Here is a 21,350-nt window from a genome sequence, read left to right as displayed (position 1 = left end):
AGGCCTATGCCATCATACCAAGTAATGTATACAATCATTTTTCCCAGAAAAGACATCATGTAGATGAGAATGGCCTGGCTTTTTTGTTTCTTATACTTATTTCTCTATTGTTTGGAGGCTAAATAGGCACGATGCCTGACTTGCTATGTGGATACTGGAATCAGAGCTCTTATCCTTATGACTTTGCAGCAAGTGCTCTTAACCACTAAAGTCATCTCTACAACGCCATGGCCTTGAACTCATGATCCTCCTGTCTCTATCTCACTTCCCAAATGCTGGATTACAGTCATGAACCACAACACCCACTTTACAAACCCAAATTAAAGTGTGGCAGGTTACATCCTGAATCTGGCACTCAGGAGGCAGAGGTAGGGGGATAGCAAAGTTTGAGTTCAGCCTGATCTACATAGACGGTTCCAGGACAGACAGGGATACACAGAGAAACCTTGTCTGGTTTGGTAGAGGGCGGGGGTGAGGGGCATGTTATATCCTTTTGAAGATGTTCTGTTTCAACTAATTTATATCATAACATAATAATTTCAGTTTATCTTTTTATTCATCATGATATAAAACATTTTGTGTAAATAGTGGCTATTGCTCATGGTGTCCATTGAATAGATATCATTATTCCTTTATGAAGTAGAAAAGTAAAGTAAATGACTATCAAGGCTATACAATATTATAGACAGAACTGGGTTTCTATTCGTGTCATACTGCCCATTAATTCTATTCATTTTTTTCCATACTGCTGTTGTTCTAATTAAAATACCACATAGACCACTTGTTTATTATAACCCTCAAAAAACAATCACAGGGGTAATAAATTAAAACTTTCTTACTCTTCAATCTTTTGTCGAAGAAGCTCACAATCTTCTCTGTAAATCTGTATCTTGGGTCCATAAACATATTGCCTCAACATCAGATCTTCTGTGGTAGGTAATGTGTTTATAGTAAACTTAAAAAAAAAAAAAGTAGTCCATTAATCAATCAATCAATCAATCAATCAATGTACGATAGAACCTTCCTATGTAGTTTAGGCTGGCCTGGAATCCTGTCTTAGCCTCTTGCCATGCTTGTGACATCATGTTTGGCAGAACCAGATGTTGATTTTTTGTTGTTTTCTATTTTTTTTTTTTTTAAAAAGAGAGGGTCTCTGCTGGGCAGTGGTGGAGCACGCCTTTAATCCCAGCACTTGAGAGGCAGAGGCAGGCGGAGTTCTGAGTTCGAGGCCAGCCTGGTCTACAGAGTGAGTTTCAGGACAGCCAGGGCTACACAGAGAAACCCTGCCTCGAAAACAAAAAAACAAAAAACAAAAAAAAAAAAAAAAAAAGAAAGGAAAAAAGAAAAAAAAAGAAAAAGAAAAAAAGAGAGAGAGAGTCTCATGTAACCCAGGTTAGACTGGAACTCTTATGTAACTGAAGATCACACTGATCTCCTGATCCTCGCAAGTACCAGAATTCTGGAATTATAGAAGTCCACAATTATACCTAGCTCAAAACTGGCATTTTGAGGACAAAACCAGATACAAGAACAAATTCAAGTTTTAGAGTGTATATTTTGTTTACATGTATGTATGTGCATCATTCATGCCTGGTGCCCTAGGTAGCCAGAAGGGGCTGGCAAATCCCCTGGGAATGGAGTTATACAGTTGTGAACAGCCACATGGGTGCTGGGATTCAAACCCAGATCATCTGTGACAGCAGGGACTGCTTTTAACCACTGTGCCATCTCCTTGGGCCCCTCCAGCTATTTATTTTCAGACAAGGTCTCACAAAGACTTGGTGGCCCCTGAAATATACATGTAGTCAAGGATGATCTTGAACCTGTGATCATCCTGGATGTATCTATCAGGAAGTAGGATTATAGATGTGGGCCACCACATCCAGCATACTGCCAAAGTTATTTTTTATTTTAAATTGTATTTATTTATTATGTGTGTGGTATGCAAGTCACTGTATGAATGTGAAATCAGTTTTCTTCCACCATGTGGGTCCTGAAGAGTCAAACTTAGGCAATCAGCTTAGTGTCAGGCACCTTTACCCAATATGTCATCTCACTGGCTCAATTATCAGGTTCTTGTTTGTTTGTTTGAGAAATGGTTTCACTGTGAAGCCCTGGCTGGCCTTAAACTCAGAGATCTGCACTTGTCTTTGTGTTGGGGTTGAAGAAGCCAAGCTACAATCCTCCAGTTCTTAAAACATATTTTTAAATGCACAAAAATCAAAACTATATGTACTGACTCAAAATGAAATAGCAATAGTAAAATGTAGATTGTGTTTTCTAAACACTGTTTAATACTAAATAAAATCAAGGTTCTTTGTAAAAGAACAAGAAAAGAAAGAGAAAATAAAGCTATGAAAATATTTCATGGCATCTCCATTGAATACAAAGCTGATCTCTTTTTTGTTTGTTTGTCAGTTAAGAGCACTTGTTGCTCTTGTACAGGACACAGATTTGGTTCCCAGCACTGCATGACAGCTTACAACTATCTGTTAACTGCAGTCCCAGGGGATTTAATGTCCTCTTCTGTCCTCCTTAGGCATTGCACAAATGTGATCCACAGAACATGCATGCAGATAAAACATCAATAAACATAAAAGAAAAATAAATTTTAAAAAAGTAAAGCATACAATTATGTATCTAGTAAAATAGCAGAAGTGCCAGTGGATAAAAGGTTCATGCTCTGTGGAACATATTGGATACTTATTATTGTAATCAGTGGGTGGATTAATTTGTTGCATCTTGAATTAGAGATTATGTGTACAAGCCACTTTGACTCATTTTGATTAAGTGTACAACTTATATATATAAACAATATTTGGATACTTTAGGCCAAGGAGTTCTTCAACCTAATTATACTTTGTAGGTTACAGTACTTTAGCTTGAACCTCTCCATAAACTTGCAAGGATCATGGATGACTATAAAAGCACTCTCTGCCAGTGCAGCCAGCTGAGCTCCTACAACACACAGAAATATAAGGGAGCTACAAACACTGTCTATGAAGGCTAGCAACATCTCCACTCCCACCAAAAACATGTTTGCCACTTCTACTCTACAGAGACTCACAGTCATCCAAATCTTGGGATAGATGCCCATAGCTATGAACCTCATTTCTCATGATCTACATATAATCCATTTCTTTTGATATCTGAGATTTTTCAAGTCTCTTTTCCTCTTTTTTTTTTTTTTTTGTTTTTAGAGACAGGGTTTCTCTGTGTAGTCCTGGCTGTCCTGGAACTCACTCTGTAGACCAGGCTGGCCTCGAACTCAGAAATCCGCCTGCCTCTGCCTCCCAAGTGCTGGGATTAAAGGTGTGCACCTCCACCGCCCGGTGTCTCTTTTCCTCTTGAGCATGGCTTGGCTCTATTGGCATCAAGACTTAAAGATGTTAGTTACACCACTGGTAGAGAAAAAAACCTCATGGATGTCAAACTGGGAGAGCCGCACGCTGGATACTAATCTGAGATCTATCCTCCAAAGGCATCACTGCAATGTTTTAGAGATGTTACAACTGGCATTACAAGTACATCTGTGTGAGGAAAGGGAATATCACCAGGGTATACAAACTCAGAGTGTTAGACTTGGCAGACTCAAGGCTTCATGATGGTAGGCAGGCCTCTACCAACTGAGCTACATCCCCAGTTCATGATTTTGTCTTTTAATAAATGCTTGCTCTGGTACAACCTAACTCAAATAACAACAACAACGACAACAACAAAGCATGATATATTTTAGCTGAGATGAGTATTTTGCCAAGAAATTGTACTTACTTTGGCTGGGAGAGTGCTCTGCCTAGGTTTCTGTATTAAGATGTGGACCTGAAGAAGTTTGAAGAACTCCTTTATTGTAATTTGTCCATCCCTGAGTTTCTTAAAAAACAAAAAAGAAAAGAAAAAAAGAAAGAAGTTTATGTAAATACTCAAAGTAAATTCATTTTGACTCTTAACAACATCATTCATTCCTCAACAGCTTTATCTACCATGTTATGGAAATAGCCAAACTTCTTTCTGAAGTCCTGAGTTCAATTTCAACCATGTATAATGAGATCTGATGCCTTCTTCTGGCGTGCAGGTGTATATGCAGACGGAGCACTCATATACATAAAATAAAAATTTAAAAAATCTTTAAAAAAAAAAAACCCAAAAGATATCCCTCTGTAGGGATAAACTTGCTATGCAGCCCAGTATGGCCTGGAATTCACAATCTTAGTCTCTCTAGTGCTGGAATGAATGAAAGGTGACAACCACCAAACCCAGTCTAACAAAATTTTAAGGTTATCTAAAATAGTTTTCAAAATGCAAAACAATTGTTCTTAATTTCTACTTATTAAGGTCAAGGTGCTTGATCTCTCCAAAACTCAAATTCCCAAGGTCATATGTCAATAGTATGTGGAGGAAGAAGATAACTGGATGAAGTCATAATATTAGGGCCCTCAGGACTGCATTAATGGCTTTATAAGAGGAAAATGAGCTCAACTCGGTAAGTTATTGCCCTGAGATACTTGGTAAGCTATTGCCATGAGATGCTATGGGTCACTCAGAGATTCTGCATAGTACCTCCAGCCTAGCAGCCTCATCACATCTGAGCTTGTAGCAGTGCTATACATCCACAAAGCTTAATGAACCACAAGCTGGCTGTATAAACTCCCAGTTTGTGGTATTCAGTTATTACAAGAGAGAACAGACTAAGATAATACTTGATATAACTACTATGTTGAATCCTTAACAAAGAAAACAAGCCTTCTATATATTTGAAATACTTTATAGTTTTAAAAATCTAAGGCTGGAGATATAACTCAGTTGGTAAAGTACTTGCCTAGTGTTCATGAAGCTCTGGGCTGGATTCCCAGTACCACATAAAATTTGGCATGTGGCCCACGTATGTAATCCTAACACTCTGGAGGTAGAGGCAGGAGGATCAAAAGTTTGAGGTCACTTTCTGATACATATTAAGTTTGAGGCTAGCTGTGACATATGGGAACAACCTCAAGAACAAAACAAACAAAAAACTAAGCCAAGTGTGGTAGCACACATTTGTAATTCTAATACTTGAGTAGTGGAAGCAGGAAGATCAGGAAGTTCAAGACCAGCATTGGCTACATAGAGAGTTTAAGGCTAGCCTCAATGCCTGAGGATCTTGTCTCAAAAAACAATAATAGGGCTAGAGAGATGGCTCAGCAGTTAAGAGCACTGGCACCTCTTCCAGAGGTCCTGAGCTCAATTCCCAGCAATTACATGGTGGCTCACAACCATCTATAATGGGATCCAATGCCCTCTTCTGATGTCTAAAGAGAGTGACAGTGTACTCACATACATACATACATATAAATAAATAAATAAATAGGAAAAAAGTCAACAAAAGACACTTAAAAATACTGTATTAAAAGTGAAAAATAAAGCTGAGTGGTGGTGGTACATGACTTTAATGTCAGTACTCCAAGAGGCAGAGGCAGGTTGATCTCTGAACAGTCAGGGCTATACAGAGAAATCCTGTCTCAGAAGAAAAAGCCAGCAAGACATAAGTCAATGTGGTGGTGAACATGCCTTTAATCTCAGGACTTCAGAGGCAGATGCAGACAGATCTCAGGGAGTTTGAGGTCAGCCTAATCTACATAGTGAGTTCCAAGCTAGCCAGGGCCACAAAGGAAGATGCTGTTTCAATGCAAACAAAGAAACAAAATAAAAACCTCAGTGAGAAATAGTAGCCTATGGGATGGGTCAGCAGGCAAGGGTATTCAACACCAAGCCTGACAACCTGAGTTCAATCCCTGAGACCCATATGATGGAAATAGAGATCAATTTCTGTAAGTTGTCCTCAGACTGTCACATGTGTAGTATGGCACTGATGCACTCAAACACATACATGCATAATAAATAATACATGTAAAAATAATTAAAATGAGAAATACATTAACATACCTCTCTCAAACTCTCTTCACAGATAGTGTCACCAAGAAACTGTGATTCCATTTGGCTATTACGCTGTGCTAGAAACAAAGCAAAATTTATGTAAATGGTAAGCAAGTCAAAGCTAAACTGTAAGGCTTGAAATAGTGGTGCACACCTTTAGTCCCAACAGTGGATAGAAAGAAGCTGGCAGATCTCTGTGAGTTTAAGACCAGTCTGGTCTACATCACAATTCTAGGCTGCCAAAACTACAGGTAGTAAGACCTTGTACCAAAATCAAATGAACAAATACTAAAATGTAAAGTTAAGCTTTTGGAGGAAATCAACTATTTCTCTGTATTATACACTTGTCATTTCATTAAAATTTCTTAGAAAATCAAAAGTGAAATATTACTTATCAATTCTACAACACTGAAAGGATTTATATAACATCCAAATACTTTCTAAATTGAAAAATACTTGTTAATCAAGGATTCAAATAACTTATTATTTAGCCCTCATAAATATCTTACTGCTGACATCCAGAGAGATTCCCTCAGACTTGACTGAGTCCAGAGAGCTGCTGCAACTAGACGGTGTCCTGCTCAGGCTTTTCAGCAATACACTGCTGACATTTTTATTGATATCCTCTTCAGTATGATTATCAAAAATCTGAAATCGCCAAAGAAACATCAGCATAAGGGCCAGTTAAAAGTTAAGACACTTGCTATGTGAGCTTAGGCCTGAGTTCCATTTCTGAACCCATATAAAAGGAAAAGAAAATAACTGACTCCACAAACTTGAGACATCAACTTTGTTCCCGTGACATTCGCATGCATGCTGTGGCATAGTCCTCCTTCCACTTCATACACACGCACAAAAGTGTCCTCATGTACACAGTACATAATTTAAAAACATCGGCATAAAGTTATGAACTTGGTACTTACAGTGACTAAATTTTGAACAGCAGCAAAAACGTTTTTGCTTGATTTCTGAGACAGAGTTTATGTAGTCTTGCCTGTCCTAGAACTAACTGTGTAGAACAGGCTGGCCTTGAAGTCAGAGATCCACCTGCCTCTGGCTGCTGAGTGCCGGGATTAAAGGCACACTACACTACCACCCAGCCAAAAATACTATTTTAACAAAACTTATCTACATAACTCATATACAATCACTTTAAAAGAAGTAGAATATCGCTGGGCAGTGGTGGTACATGCCTTTGGGAGCACTTGGGAGGCAGAGGCAGGTGGATCTCTGTGAGTTTGAGGCCAGCCTGATCTACAAAGCAAGCAAGTTTTATGACAGTTAGGGTCACAAAGAAAACCCTGTCTCAAAAAAACAAAAGAAAGAAAAAAAGAAGTAGAATATCAGGCAATTTAGGCCTTTAATGATAGTTTATGTTCTATACATTATAAACAAATTGTTTCTTAGTTGTACCTCAGTTATAGGAAGATACCATAAGTCAACGTATGCAATTCTTTAGTTGCTAGTCACCAATAGTGGGGCTACCTCAGAAGAGGAAACTAGAGTCTAAGGAGAAGGTTCAATGAGGATTTGAGCTTAGATCCCTGATGTCCACAGGGGCATGCACCTGTTATCCTAGGAGTGGAGGGCAGAGAAGGAGGTGGAGATCAGCTCAATGGCCGACTGGCCTAGCTGAATTGGTGGTAAGCTCCATGTTTAGTAAAAGACCTGGTTTCACAATAAGGTGGAGAATTATAAAGGGAGACTACCTGACATTGACTTCTTGCCTATACACACATGCTTACACATTAACATGCAAATATACCCATGGGAAAAAATGTATTTCTCACTATACACTAAAGAAATGCAGAGTCGAATTTTATTTATTTTGGTTTTTCGAGACAGGGTTTCTATGTGTAACCTTGGCTGTCCTAGAACTAGCTCTGTACGCTCAGAGATCCACCTGCCTCTGCCTACCAAAAGTGCTGGGATTAAAAGTGCTGTGAGCTACCACAAAGTATCAGTGTTTTAATCCCAGCACTCAGAAGACAGTTCTGACTCTCTGAGCTCAAGGCCTGCTTGGTCTATATAGCAAATTCCAGACTAGCCTTAGCTACATAATGAGAAACCTGCCTCAAAACAAAAACATTTCATTTTAATGGGGTATACTATTTGAAGGTATATCTCTGTATATTCAATTCTTAATCCTGCACATTCACAGAGCTAAATATTAGCCAGTATTGTTATTTTTATGGCACATCACCAGTCTCATAATTTGTAAATATTTGTTCCTTCCTCACCTGCCTAAGTAATCAAGATCAATTATATCTAATTGGCTTTAATAAAGATATGATAGCCAATAGCTGGGCAGGAAGTGAAAGGCAGATCTTCTAGGCAGAGAGAGGAACTCTGGGAGAAGAATCACAGATGGGAGATTCAGCCAGGGGACACAGAGGTGAAGGGATGGACCAGAGCTTAGCAGAGAAGTAAATGTAGCCACATGGCAGGACACAGAACCAGGATTAGTAGGTTTAGAGTAGCTGGGAGACTGCTCAACTAAGGCCTAAGCTTTAAAAGATTAATAACCTTTAAAAAAGTTTTTTTAAAAAAGTCTTGCCAGGCAGTGGTGGAGCACGCCTTTAATCCCAGCACTTGAGAGGCAGAGGCAGGCGGAGTTCTGAGTTCGAGGCCAGCCTGGTCTACAGAGTGAGTTCCAGGACAGCCAGGACTACACAAAGAAACCCTGTCTAAAAAAAAAAAAAAAAAAAAAAAAGTCTTAAAAACTGAGCTACATTCCTTTGGGGATTTAAAACAGACTCTTTCATGGAGGTTGCCTGACACCATCAGAAAATACAGGTATTTGCACTGTGATTTATAGCAGTAGCAAAATTACAGTTATAAAGTAGCAATGCACCGGTCAATGTGCACACCTTTAATCCCAGCACCTGGGAGGCAGAGGCAGGCAGATTTCTGAGTTCGAGGCCAGCCTGGTCTACAGAGTGAGTTCCAGGACAGCCCGGACTACACAGAGAAACCCTGTCTCGAAAAAGAAAAACTAAAACTAAATAAAAATAAAGTAGCAATGCAAATAATTCCATGGTTTAGGGTCAGTACAACATGAGGAACTACTCTATTAAAGGGTCAAAGTTGGGAGCTGGAGGTATGGCTCAGTGGTTAAGAGCACTAGTTGCTCATTCAGAAGTCCTGAGTTCAATTCCCAGCCACCTATAACTGTAGTCCCAAGCAATCTGATGCCCTCATTTGGTGTGTAAATGTACATGCAGACGAAACACTCATACACAAAATATATAAATATAGGGTCACAGCGTTAAGGAAGGTTAAGAACCACTGCTCTATACTAATTTTCATAAAATCTAGTCAGATTTAAGTGTTACATTACTATTACAAGTTTCTCAAAGCTTTGGCTATTTTCCCATCACCTCACCTCAGAGTAGACTTCAGCAACACAGAGCTACTAAAATCATCTTTTTTTAAAAAAAAAAAGATTTATTTCATGTATGTGTGTAAACTGTTGCTGTCTTCAGACACACCAGAAGAGGGCATTAGTTCCCATTACAGATCGGTGTGAGCCACCATGTGTTGCTGGGAATTGAACTCAGGACTCAGGACTTCTAGAAGAGCAGTGTTCTTAACCTCTGAGCCATCTTTCCAGCCCCTGAAATCATCTTCTGTACTTACATATACATATACATATACATATACATATACATATACATACACAGACACACACACACACACACACACACACACACATATATATATACTTTTGTGTGTGTGTGTGTGTGTGTGTGTGTGTGTGGGTGTGTGTACCAAGTCTTATTTCAACTTATAACCCAGGCTGACTTTAAACTTGTGATCCTCCTACTTGAGTTTCCTGAGTGCTGGAATAGTAGGCATGTGCTATCATATCTGGCTACTTATGTGGTTGTTAGTCTAAAGATTTGTTTTAATTTTTAATAATGAACAGGTGTTTACACCTATGTGGAGGTATATGCATGTAAATGCGTATCTGAAGAATCCAAAGGCAGATGATGGATCCCCTGGAGTTACAAGCAATTATGAGGCACCTGATATGGGTGCTGAAAATTGAACTTGAGTACTCTATAAAAGTGTTCTTAACCACTAAGCCACCTATCCAACCCCTTTATGTGGTTCTTAACAAGAGTTTACAAATCTTAAGAGTGTTTCTAGTTTTCATTTTCTCACAAATAAAACTGAATTTGAATGAGAAGTTTTGTTCTTTCCACAGTAGCCAAATGAAGGTTTTCCTTTTTTTTAAAAAAAAAAAAAAAAAAAAAAGTCTTTCGGGGCTGGTGGGATGGCTCAGTGGTTAAGAGCACTAGCTGCTCTTCCAGAGTGGGTCTGAGTTCACTTCCCAGTATTACATGGTGGCTCACAACCATCTATAAGGGGATCTGATGCCCTCTTCTGTCATGGAGGTGTACATGCAGCAGAGTATTCATACAATTAAATAAGTAAGTAAAAAAAAACAAATTTAAAGTGTTTCAATAGATAAAAAACAAAATCACCATTGGTGGTAGTGCATGTCTTTAATCCCAGCACTTGGGAGGCAGAAGCAGGAAGATTGCTATGCTTTCAAGGCAGCCTGGTCTACAGAGAGAGTTCTAGGACACCCAAGGGCTACACTGAGAAAGCCTGTCTTGAAAACCCAAAAACAAACAGATAAATAGATAAATAAATCTTGGTTCATTTTCAAGTATTAAGCTTGGCTTAGGCATTTCTCCAGTTACTAGAGAAACAGGCTCTTTGACATTTCTTGATATACCAAGCAAACCTTGCAAAGCTTTTCTTTCCACATTTTGAACAGTAGAACATTTTTATACCTCAAATATTTACAACACAGAAGATAGTACAAGGTACTATCTTTTCAAGGTAGACATGATAGTACATGCCTATAATCCCAGCACTTAAGAGGACGAAGTTGCCGGGCAGTGGTGGCGCACGCCTTTAATCCCAGCACTTGGGAGGCAGAGGCAGGTGGATTTCTGAGTTTGAGGCCAGCCTGGTCTACAGAGTGAGTTCCAGGACAGCCAGGGCTACACAGAGAAACCCTGCCTCGAAAAACAGAACGAAACAAAACAAAACAAACAAACAAAAAAAAGAGGATGAAGTCAGTGTCGATTACACAGTTGGACATTATCTTAAGAAACAAATGTGTTAGTGCAATGACTTAGTAAGTAAAGCACTTACTTTACTTGACTCTGACAACTTCAACTTGATCCCTAGAATCCATATCAAAGTAGGAGAGAACCAACTCCACAGAGTTGTTCTCTGACTTCCATATAAGTGCCTCCTAAGAGATTCATATACACAAACCAATACTAACCAATCACCAGCAAAAGTGACTGGATATTTAGAATTATACAAGTTTGATCTAGCATTATCGAGTACATTTGTAATGTCAGCACTTGGGAGAGGCAAGAGGTCTACAAGCTTGAGGCTATTCAGGACAATAAAGTAAGATGCTGTCTCAAAAAGTCAATACATTCTTGTTATGTAGCCTCGGCAAGCCTCAAAGTCACAGCAGTCCTCTTGCCAAAACCTTCAGAGTGCTGGGATTACAGGTATAGGCCACCATGTCATAATGTTAAATTCTTTACCATCTGACCTCTAATAATTCTACACAGGAATGTTTCACTAACCTATAGTAAGTAGAAATAATTTCTATTGCTCAGAAACTTAAATTCAAGAACATTTTTTTTTTTTGTTTGTTTGGTTTTTTGAGACAGGGTTTCTCTGTGTAGCCCTGGCTGTCCTGGAACTCACTCTGTAGACCAGGCTAGCCTCGAACTCTCGAACTCAGAAATCCGCCTGCCTCTGCCTCCCAAGTGCTGGGATTAAAGGCGTGCGCCACCACCGCCCGGCTCAAGAACATTTTCAAGACAGCTTACCTCTTGATCTGGTGTACTATCATGTGTTCTGATTTTTTTCTCGTTTGTAACATCATTTTCTTGAACCCAGGTTCTTTTTTGGGCCCTGCGGGTTTCTGTTTTGTTTTCAGATGGTAAAATCTCTTTATGAGATGTGTCAATCGGAGCACTTTCCTCAATGTCCAATGTAACAGAATCTGATGAAAGTATCTCACCAGGATACATAGGGAGATTTTCTTCATTTATATACTGAGATGGACTTGATTTCAATTTGGCTGCAACAGATCCAACGCCTGGATCTTTACTACAGACTGGCTGAGTCTCTAGGTGAGTTACATCAGTTGCATTTGCTAGAATCTGATCTGGGTCATCCACACCAGTGATACTACAACTTCTCTTGTTTGGTAATTTAGGTAAAAATATTCCCAACGAACATCTTCTCGCTTTGTCTTTAACAACTGCTTTTAGGGGTACAGATGTAGTTTCAGCCTCATTATGTAAAGTTTTACTTTCTTCATCTCTATTGTTACTGGAACCTAGGCTATACATTTCTGTAGCTTGTACTATACTATGTCCCTGACTTCCTTCAAGTAACTGTTCTGCAGGAGGTAATAAATGAACAGTCTGAAAGTCTAAAACCTCCTCAGTTTTTCTATTCAAATTACTCAGACTTTGTTTAGCACTACTAAAACATGAAACAGTAGATGGAACTATAGAGTCTGATGCTTCTTCAGCATTGACATGTATTTGAATGACTTGTGATGTCAGGGCTGAGTTACTATGGCTTTGTATATTTGTATTACATTTATCTGTTTGAATACTTTTGGTCAGTTCTTTTTTATAGGTTACAGCAAAGTGTCCCTCATCAGTGGACATTTTGGACTCATTTTCACATGTGAGTGAAGAGACATTTCCTATAAGAAAAGGTGAAGTCTTCTTCCCAGCTTTAGATAATATTTCTTCATCTCTATTGGCAGCATCCTCCCCTTTTTGAGTTGATGGAGATTGTTGGGCTGAGAGATGAGGCTGAGAAGCAACACTAACATCAACAGAGGCCTCCATTTGATCCTTTGCAAGTTTAAGAGATGCATGCTTTGAGTTAAATTTAGCCATCTCCCCTAGAGGCTCTTCTATCAGATCTTGATCTTTAAGCAATGCTATTGCACTTTCAGATTGAGTAATTTCTTTTGAAGGACAAGGTGCAAAGACAGACAGTTTCTCAGAATTCACATGATATCTACTTGGTAAAATATCTGCATAAGCAAACTCATTTGGCACTTGGCAATTATAAGTTTTCTCATTTTTATCACACAAGGACATAGTATTACCATCCAAATTATTGGAAGAAGAAATAACATTTGGTAAAGAGGAATACTTATCCCTGGACCTACAAACATCAGCTGTATAACTGCTTGAAAAAGCCACATTTTTTCCATCTGTTCTATTTAATGGGCTGCTTTTAAGTTTAGTTTGTTTCAATGTATTGGCCTCCATTTCTTTTCCTATGACCTCATCTCTATCAGCTTTATGAAACTTGATTTTCATTGTACTTTGATCACTACTAGATAATGTATTAGAAGGAATAACAGTTGTTATATGGTGTCTGTGTTCAGCTACTGGTTTTTTGATTTCTTGATTACAGGTATCACCTTCAGAACCACTCAAGTTTTTTGTTTTTGTTATTCCCAAGTTAGTATATTCATGAAGTATTTTCTCTTTGGCTTGACAATCGATGAAAACCGTATGGGACCTGGTGACATCCAGATCACCAAGATTATCCAAAAACATTACAGTTTTATCCATAGGTATAGTAGTTATTTCATCTGGTGGGACAGTTTTATTTTCTGAAGTAGTGGTTTGACTTCTAGAGATCTCCATGTCCTCTGGCCTATATGCAGACAAAACTGGTTTAGAAGTTCCTGCCAGTGGCACAAAACTGAAGCCCTTTCTGTCTTCTAGCCTAGTTTCATTATCTATTTCTACCACAGAACTCTGAGTGATATCAATATTACTTTTCTCATTCTCTGAAAATGTAATAGTCTTGTTTTTGAACATAAGGCTTTTTCTTCTCTGAGTTTTGCCTGATAGATGTTCATTCAGAAATCCAGGCTTTTGTGCATCATTAGTTTCTTCTCCAGGCCCACTATTAGACCCTTCCTCTAATATTGTTAGCTGGCTGCTTTTTGCTGGTACATGGTTGCTTTCACTATTTTTTGAAATGGAAATAATTTCTTCAGCAGGAGTAGACATCACTTTTGGCTTCTGTAGGCTTTCCTTTTTGGATAATTGAAAGTCAAGTCTGTCTGGAAGTACACCTTTTGCCTCTGCTTGGTAGTCAATGAAAACAGTATGAGACTTTGTCATTTCTAGTTCCTCATGATCATCTATAGACATCACAGTCTTATCCATATCACCAGGAGTTATATCACTGGGAGAGATAATTTTACACTCTAAAGGAGTTGTATGACTTCTATTGATTTCCATTTCATCCTGTCCACGTGCATGCAAAATGGTTTTAGAAGTTCCTGCCAAAGATACTACATGAGAATCATGTTTATCTAATAAAGACCTATAGTTTATTTTGACTGTGTAACTCTTGGTGATATCCATATCATCCTCATTACCCTCTGAAAATAATATAGTTTTACCAAGTTTCAGTCCACTAATACTTTTTCTTCCATAAATTTTGACGTTTTGCTTTTCCTTCAGCAATTCTGGCTTATGTATACTCCTGTCCTTTAATATGTCCATATCGTTAGTTGTTACTTTAGAGTTTCCCCCAGGAATGTTCACAGCTATTTGTCTGCTTTCTGTTGTAAGTTGGTTGTTTCTGTGTTCTAAATTAATTTTATTATGTTCTTGTACCTCAGAAGGACCAAACCCAATTACAATAGTGTGGCTCTTGGTTAGATCCATAGTTTGTACCTCCTCTGAACACATTATCTTCTGATGAGAACAGTTAGGATCATCTAAATCTTTCTTCTGTGGTAAGGGAGGTTTAGAATGCTGGCCTAGCATGACTTGTTTATGTAGGCTTTCCCACTCATCTGAAGGGCTTTTGCTGTGAGAGTAAGATTTGGTGACATTCTTTGATGCTAAGTCAAAGGCTGTAGGAATAACTTGACTTAACTTAGTTGTGTGACTTTTAGTCAAATCCATATCTTCGCCTGCTAAGAATTCCATCTTTTTGTCAGCCAATGAAACAGATGAAGCATTTGTCAGACTCTGTTGTAATATTTCCTTAGATTCTTGAGGAACTGTAATATAAGTTACATTCATTTTCTCATCTTTTGACATAGTTATAAGATTTTGGAGCATCATTTCCTTTTCAAATATTGGTATAGCTGTTGTTTCTTTTTTAATGTTTTCTTGATCATGCTTAAATATCTTATTATCTATTGCAACTGTGTGACTTTTGGTAATGTCCATGCTATCCTCTTCTGAATAAATAGTTTTCTCTCTGAGTGGGCCAGCATCTGAATTGGTACATATTTTAGAATACTTTTTATCAGCCTTCAGCAATTTTTTTTCCTCTTGCATACTTGATAGACACTTAGTCAGTTCCATTGCATCATTGCTACTAGAATAAAAAATTGTCTTATACCCTTGTGTAGCTGGACTAGAACATATAGATTCTGAGGTTACAGGCAATGGGCTGGCACTTTGATTAGAAATATGTGTGACTGTATGAGCTCCTGACTCTATAGGATGACATTTGGTAATATGAATTTTATTTTCATGGTTTGGGAAAGAGCCTTGGAAAGCAGCGTTTAGTTTATCCTTCAGAGCTGTTTTCTTCTCTGGAGCCATAGCTTCATCAAATGTTGTAACACTCATACCATTTTGAGTTTGAGTTTCTCTGTCAGATAAATTATTTTCTGACGACAAAACCTGTGTTGTATAGTTAGTTGTCAACTCCATGCACTCATTGCCATAAATTGTATTATCACCTTTAAATTCTCCTAAGTTGGTCTCCCTGGATGGAGGAATCCAAGTCTGAATACAGGCTGTATGACACTGGGTCAGATTCATCCCATCATCTTGTTCTCTGAAGAGTCTAGTCCTATTACTACTATTTTCATCTACACTAAGAGATGCATGCATTTGATGTGTTGAAGAGGCACTGTTTGAGTCTTTGGAATAAATAAGAATCTCAGCATTTTCCTTATCAAGCTCTGTAGAAGGAAAAGTATTATATTTTCCTGTTTTCAATCTTTTTATGAAGTTGTCAGAATTTATCTTTTCTGAGAAAATGTTTTGACTTATGGAAATTGTGGGACATGCTAAATCCTTTTTAACTTTTGAATTCCCAGCATGATGCTTTAAATTCTCCAGAAAGGACGTGGTATCTATTTTTGTGGGGTTTTCATTTTTGGTACAATCTAAAAGACCTTTGGTAATCATCACAGTGTGACTTGCTGTCAGATCCATCTGGTTTTCATCTGAAAAGATGACTGTCTGATCATTTGCATGTTTCCTTTCATGGTTGCAATCTATAATTGAAAACTATAATAAAAAAAAAGAAAAATTAGACCAAATGTAATTTTTTGTACTTTATTATTTTATTTTATTATTTTATGTATATGGGTGTTCTACCTGCATGTGTGCCTATGAACCACTTGCTTGCCTGGTGCCTGTAGAGGCCAGAAGAAGGTGTCAGATTCCCTGGAACTGGAGTTACACATGCTTACAAGCTGTCATGTAGGTGCTAGGAATTAACCCAGGTCCTCTGGAAGACCATCCAGAACACTTAGCAAGTAAGCCAATTCTCTAGCCCCAAAATATAAATTTTGAAAAAGTATTTTATAACATGTACTATATTTTTTTTAAGTTTTGTTTATTTTATGAATATGAATGCTCTATCTGCATGTACACCTGCATGTCAGAAGAAGGCATCAGATCCCATTAGAGATGATTGATTGTGAGCTACCACATGGTTGCTGGATATTGAACTCTGGAAGAGCGGACAGTGCTGAGCCATCTCTCCAGCCCCTAACATGTACAACTAGTAATGGTTTCAAGCTATATTGCTTTACTTGGTATAGTATATTATATGTAACTTGTTATTACATTTTTTTCTCCTAGGGCTAGGGATGTAGTTCATTTGGTAGAGTGCTTGCTTACCATGTTATTATAAAGTTCTATGATCAATCCCCACCACAACATAGACCAGGTATGTTAATTCACACCTATAATGGAGGCAAGAGGATCAGCAAGCAGTTGAAGGGAGCTGGGCATAGTGGTGCATGCCTTTCTTCTCAGCACTCTGGGAGGCTGAGGTAGGGGATGTCTGTAATTTTGAGGCCAACCAAGTTTATTCAGTGATCTCCAAGATAGCCAAGGCTACACAATACAACGAGACCTTGTCCCAAACAACAAAAAAAGTTCAAATTCATCCTTAGTTACATAGTAGTAAGTTTGAGGCCAGACTGGGCTGGAGACCTACATAGCAACTAGCAACTGTCTCTAACTTCAGTTCCAGGGGATGTGGTATCCTCTTCTAGAGTCTCTGTGCACTGGATATGCACGCAGTGCATGCATGCATACATACATACATACATACATACATACATGAAGTAGAACACTCATACATCTTGTAACAAAATAAATATTTATCCTTTTCAACTGGACACAGATTTGTCTGTTTACCTACATATAATACATATTTTTCATGTATTTAATGCTGGGTCGTGAATATAGATCCTTGCAGATGCTAGACAAGCTACCACTGAACTATGTGTTCAATCCAAAAAAAAAAAAAAAGCCCTCTATATTTTAATAAAATTCTGAGATATTTCATGTGCTCATTAAAGTTTGAAAGGTCTTGGTATTATTTAAATTGGCAGTGACTTAATTTTCCTCAATTAACTGAAAATATAGAAAGTTTTAACAGGTTATGATAATTCACTTTGGTAAGTTATCACAAAATTCTACCATTACAATAAAATTTTGCTACTTTAACTGTAAGAGATTAAATTTTGAAGATACTTGGATGATTTCATACCTCCTTTTGTGGCATCCGAGTCTGGATTGGAGCACAAAGCAAAGTGTTCATACCTATAGAACAATAAGAAAAAGATTATAGTAAGAAACACATCATGTCAGGAGTCTTTTTTTCTTTTTTAGGACTGTCATCAGAAGTATTTACCAGTGTCCTGGTTGCTTGGTTGTCAACTTTACACAAGCTAGAGTTATCTGGAAAGGGGAAGCTCAGGTGAGAATATGAAAGTCTGTATGTAGGGCCTTTCCTAGATTAATGATTAATATGAAAAGGCCCAGCTTACTGTGGGTTGTGGCATTCCTGACCAGGTGGACCTGCACTGTATGAGAAAGAAAGATGGGCAAGCCATGTTGAGCAAACCAGTAAGCAGTGTTCCTCCTTGGTCTCTGCTTTACTTTCTGCCTCCATGTTGTTCCTGTCTTGAGTTCCTGTCCTGACTTCCCATCATAATGAACTACAAATACAAACAAAAGTAAACCCTTTCCTTGCCAAGTTGTTTTTGGTCATGGTGCTTAACAGAAGAGATACAAAGAGAAATCCTGTCTCAGAAAACCAAAGAATAAATAAATAAAAAAAGACTTTGAACTCATATTTTCCTCCTTCTCCAACGTTGGAGATCAAACCCAAGACATGGCAAGCAAGCATTCTATTACTGAGTTATACTGTAGTCCCTAAGAGCCTTTTCTAATGGTAGAAACAGTGATTATTATATCTGTTTTGGAAAAAAATATTTTATCTGTGTCAGCAATTTTATTTTATCTGCTGATTTTTTTGAGCAATGTCTTTGTATCCTTGGTTGGCCTGGATGGAACTCACTATATAGATCAGACTGACCTCGAACTCATAGAGATCCAACTACCTCTGCCTTTCAAGTGTTAGAATTAAAGGTGCCATCACGCTCGGCACTATTTTTTATATTTTATCTCATGTATCCCCAGGTTAGACTTAAACTTGCTATGTAACCAAGGATGACCTTAACGTTCTGATACTCTTGCATTCACCTCCAGGGTGACAGGATTACAAGTGTATACCACATGTTTGTGTATGTGTTAATTTTTTAAAGCGCTATTTATTTTTGTGTATGAGTGTTTTGTCTGCATCAAACAATCTAGATGAAGCAAAAGGTATATAAAGAAGAGACATATTTTGGTCATACTCACCAGTAATTGCACAATAATTATCATCTAAATTCTTATCCCTAAAAAAAAGCATTTTCATATATTATATTCCAAATAATTATGAAGACTCACAATAGTTGGAAGACTTAGGAAGAGAGATAGGCACTGTAGATGCAGCCTTTAACCCCAGCATTCAGTAAAAAGCTGTCTATATGCTATTAAGTGATCTAATTTATTTGGTTTTCATAAAAGCTAAAGGCTAGCATATACTTCTGTAAGAACACTAAAAATAACCATGGGAAATTGATCATAATGGATCATCTAAAGGAGAAAAAAAATTGTTTATGTTTCACTTTTTGTTGTTCTCTATTTCAAAACCAGGGTTATTAATAATTCAATTCACTCCAAACAATTTTAAATTTAATTTAAAAAAAAAAAAAAAAAAACTCTATTTATTCATTTATTTTTATGTATGTGAGTGCACTGTCACTCTCTTTAAACACACCAGAAGAGGGCATTGGATCCCATTCCAAATGGTTGTGAGCCATCATGTGGTTCCTGGGAATTGAGCTCAGGACCTCTGGAAGAGCAGTCAGTGCTCTTAACCACTGAGCCACCTCTCCAGCTCTAACTTTAAATTCTTAATAGGTTAGGGCAGAGAGACAGCTTAGAAGTTAAGAGCACTGACTGTCCTTTTCCAAAGGACGTGGATTCAATTCCCAGCACCCACATGGCAGCTCACAACTGTTTAAAATTCCAGTTCTAGGGAATCTGATGCCTTCTTCTGGCTTCTGCAAGCACTGCATACACATAGTACACATACATGCTGGCAAAACTCTCATATACATAAAACTAAGAAACAAAAACACAAAATAAATCAAAACATGCCTTTAATCCCAGCACTTGGGAGGCAGAGGCAGGCGAATTTCTGAGTTCGAGGCCATCCTGGTCTACAGAGTGAATTCCAGGACAGCCCGGGCTACACAGAGAAACCCTGTCTCGAAAAACCAAAAAAAAAAAAAAAAAAAAAAAAATCAAAATTCTTTTCAGAGATGTTTCATGCATGTATTAGTTAACAGATCTGTATTTATAAACATGTTACACATGTGCAGTGAATATATGCACACAGAAATATAAACACATAAGCACTGTCATTCTAGCTGAGTAATTACATGAAAAATGTGTGATTTATTTAATCAGTTCCTTTATGCCACCATCAAGGATTTTTATGCCATCTTTAGGATCTTTTGCATCGCTTGCTATTACAATAAGCTTCAGTGAATCTTACATAGACATCATTTAAAACATTCACAAGTTGATTGGTAAAATAAATTTCAACAAATGAAATTTATACTAGGTGATAAATTTAAGAATCTCTATATGAAAATGGAGTTTGTCATCACTACTAAGACTATACTATAGACTTATTTTTCAGATATAGCGGTACATATATGAAATTCTACCATTTGTGTTTTAAATTAATGTTAATTATTTGACAGAAGGAATGCTAAAATAACAAAAATCTAAACAACTATTTAAATATAGTTAGTACATGTCTGTTACTTACTGTAGAGTCAGCACATTTTTTCTAGCTTCTGTCTCTAAAAATAAAGTAAAAACATAAAGTTGTTCAAAGATACCTGATCAAGTATTATAAAAGTTAAATAAGGTTGTTAACAGCAAAAGTTTAAAAAGAAGCTATTATTTAACCTTTTTGTCCTCATAACTAAAAGAATAATTCATTTATTTTCCCCCTACTTGTTGTTTAGTGAGGATCTTGTGCCCTTGTTTTTTTCTCCTGAGATAGTTTCAAGTACAAAAGGGTCTAGAAATTGCTATGTAGCTCAAGCTGGTGTTGAACTTCCTCAGCCCTGGAAATTCGGGGATCACAAATGTGAGTCCCCACATTCAGCTAAGGATATACTTTGTGTCTGTTATATATATATATTTATGTGGGTATGTATACATATACATGCATAGGTGTGGGTATGTATATTTAAGCCAGAAGTCAATGTTGTATATTGTCCTCTATCACTTTCCACTTTATTTTTTGAGACAGTATCTTTCACTTAACCTTAAATTTACTGATTTGGTGAGTATAGTTAGCCTATGAGTTCCAGAGATTCTCCTGTCTTAAGTCTCCTTAGTGATAAAATTATAGGCATATTGTGGTTTGAATGAGAGATGTTCCCCATAGTCTCTGGCATTTGAATACTCGGTCCTCAGTTGTGTGGGGTTCTGTTGGGCTGAGTTGTGGTTCCCACACGTCTGCTGCCCCAGGTGCTGAGTGAGGAGTCACAAAACTCCGCTCTGGGCATGGGGAGATCTCAGTCTGAGGTCTCGCGGAAGCAGAGCTCTTGGGTTAGGGGTTTCTGGGCCAAGGTGGCTGGCGGGAGACCAGCTGGTCTCAGCCCCTGGGCTCCCAGATGTCGCTGGGAGACCGCAGAAGGACTGAGATGGGAGGCATAG

General features: G+C 37.9%; 1 protein-coding gene across 1 annotated transcript in view; it reads right to left on the bottom strand.

Annotated features, from left to right (window-relative positions):
* Positions 1-21,350, bottom strand: part of Knl1 (kinetochore scaffold 1) — a 67,207-nt gene that overhangs the window by 26,089 nt on the left and 19,768 nt on the right. Inside the window, exons 7-12 of the mRNA XM_028767002.1 lie at positions 17,767-17,819; positions 11,784-16,268; positions 6,420-6,558; positions 5,920-5,987; positions 3,772-3,870; positions 840-955 (exon numbers count right to left, since the gene is read on the bottom strand). Of these exons, the coding sequence (XP_028622835.1) occupies positions 840-955; positions 3,772-3,870; positions 5,920-5,987; positions 6,420-6,558; positions 11,784-16,268; positions 17,767-17,819 (4,960 nt within the window). The remainder of the gene's footprint in view (positions 1-839; positions 956-3,771; positions 3,871-5,919; positions 5,988-6,419; positions 6,559-11,783; positions 16,269-17,766; positions 17,820-21,350) is intronic.

This window comes from Grammomys surdaster, unplaced genomic scaffold, assembly GCF_004785775.1.
Source record: "Grammomys surdaster isolate TR1022 unplaced genomic scaffold, NIH_TR_1.0 170, whole genome shotgun sequence".
NCBI classification, from domain to species: domain Eukaryota; kingdom Metazoa; phylum Chordata; class Mammalia; order Rodentia; family Muridae; genus Grammomys; species Grammomys surdaster.
Note: the sequence above shows the minus strand (reverse complement) of the source record. Positions and strands in the feature narration are given on the sequence as shown.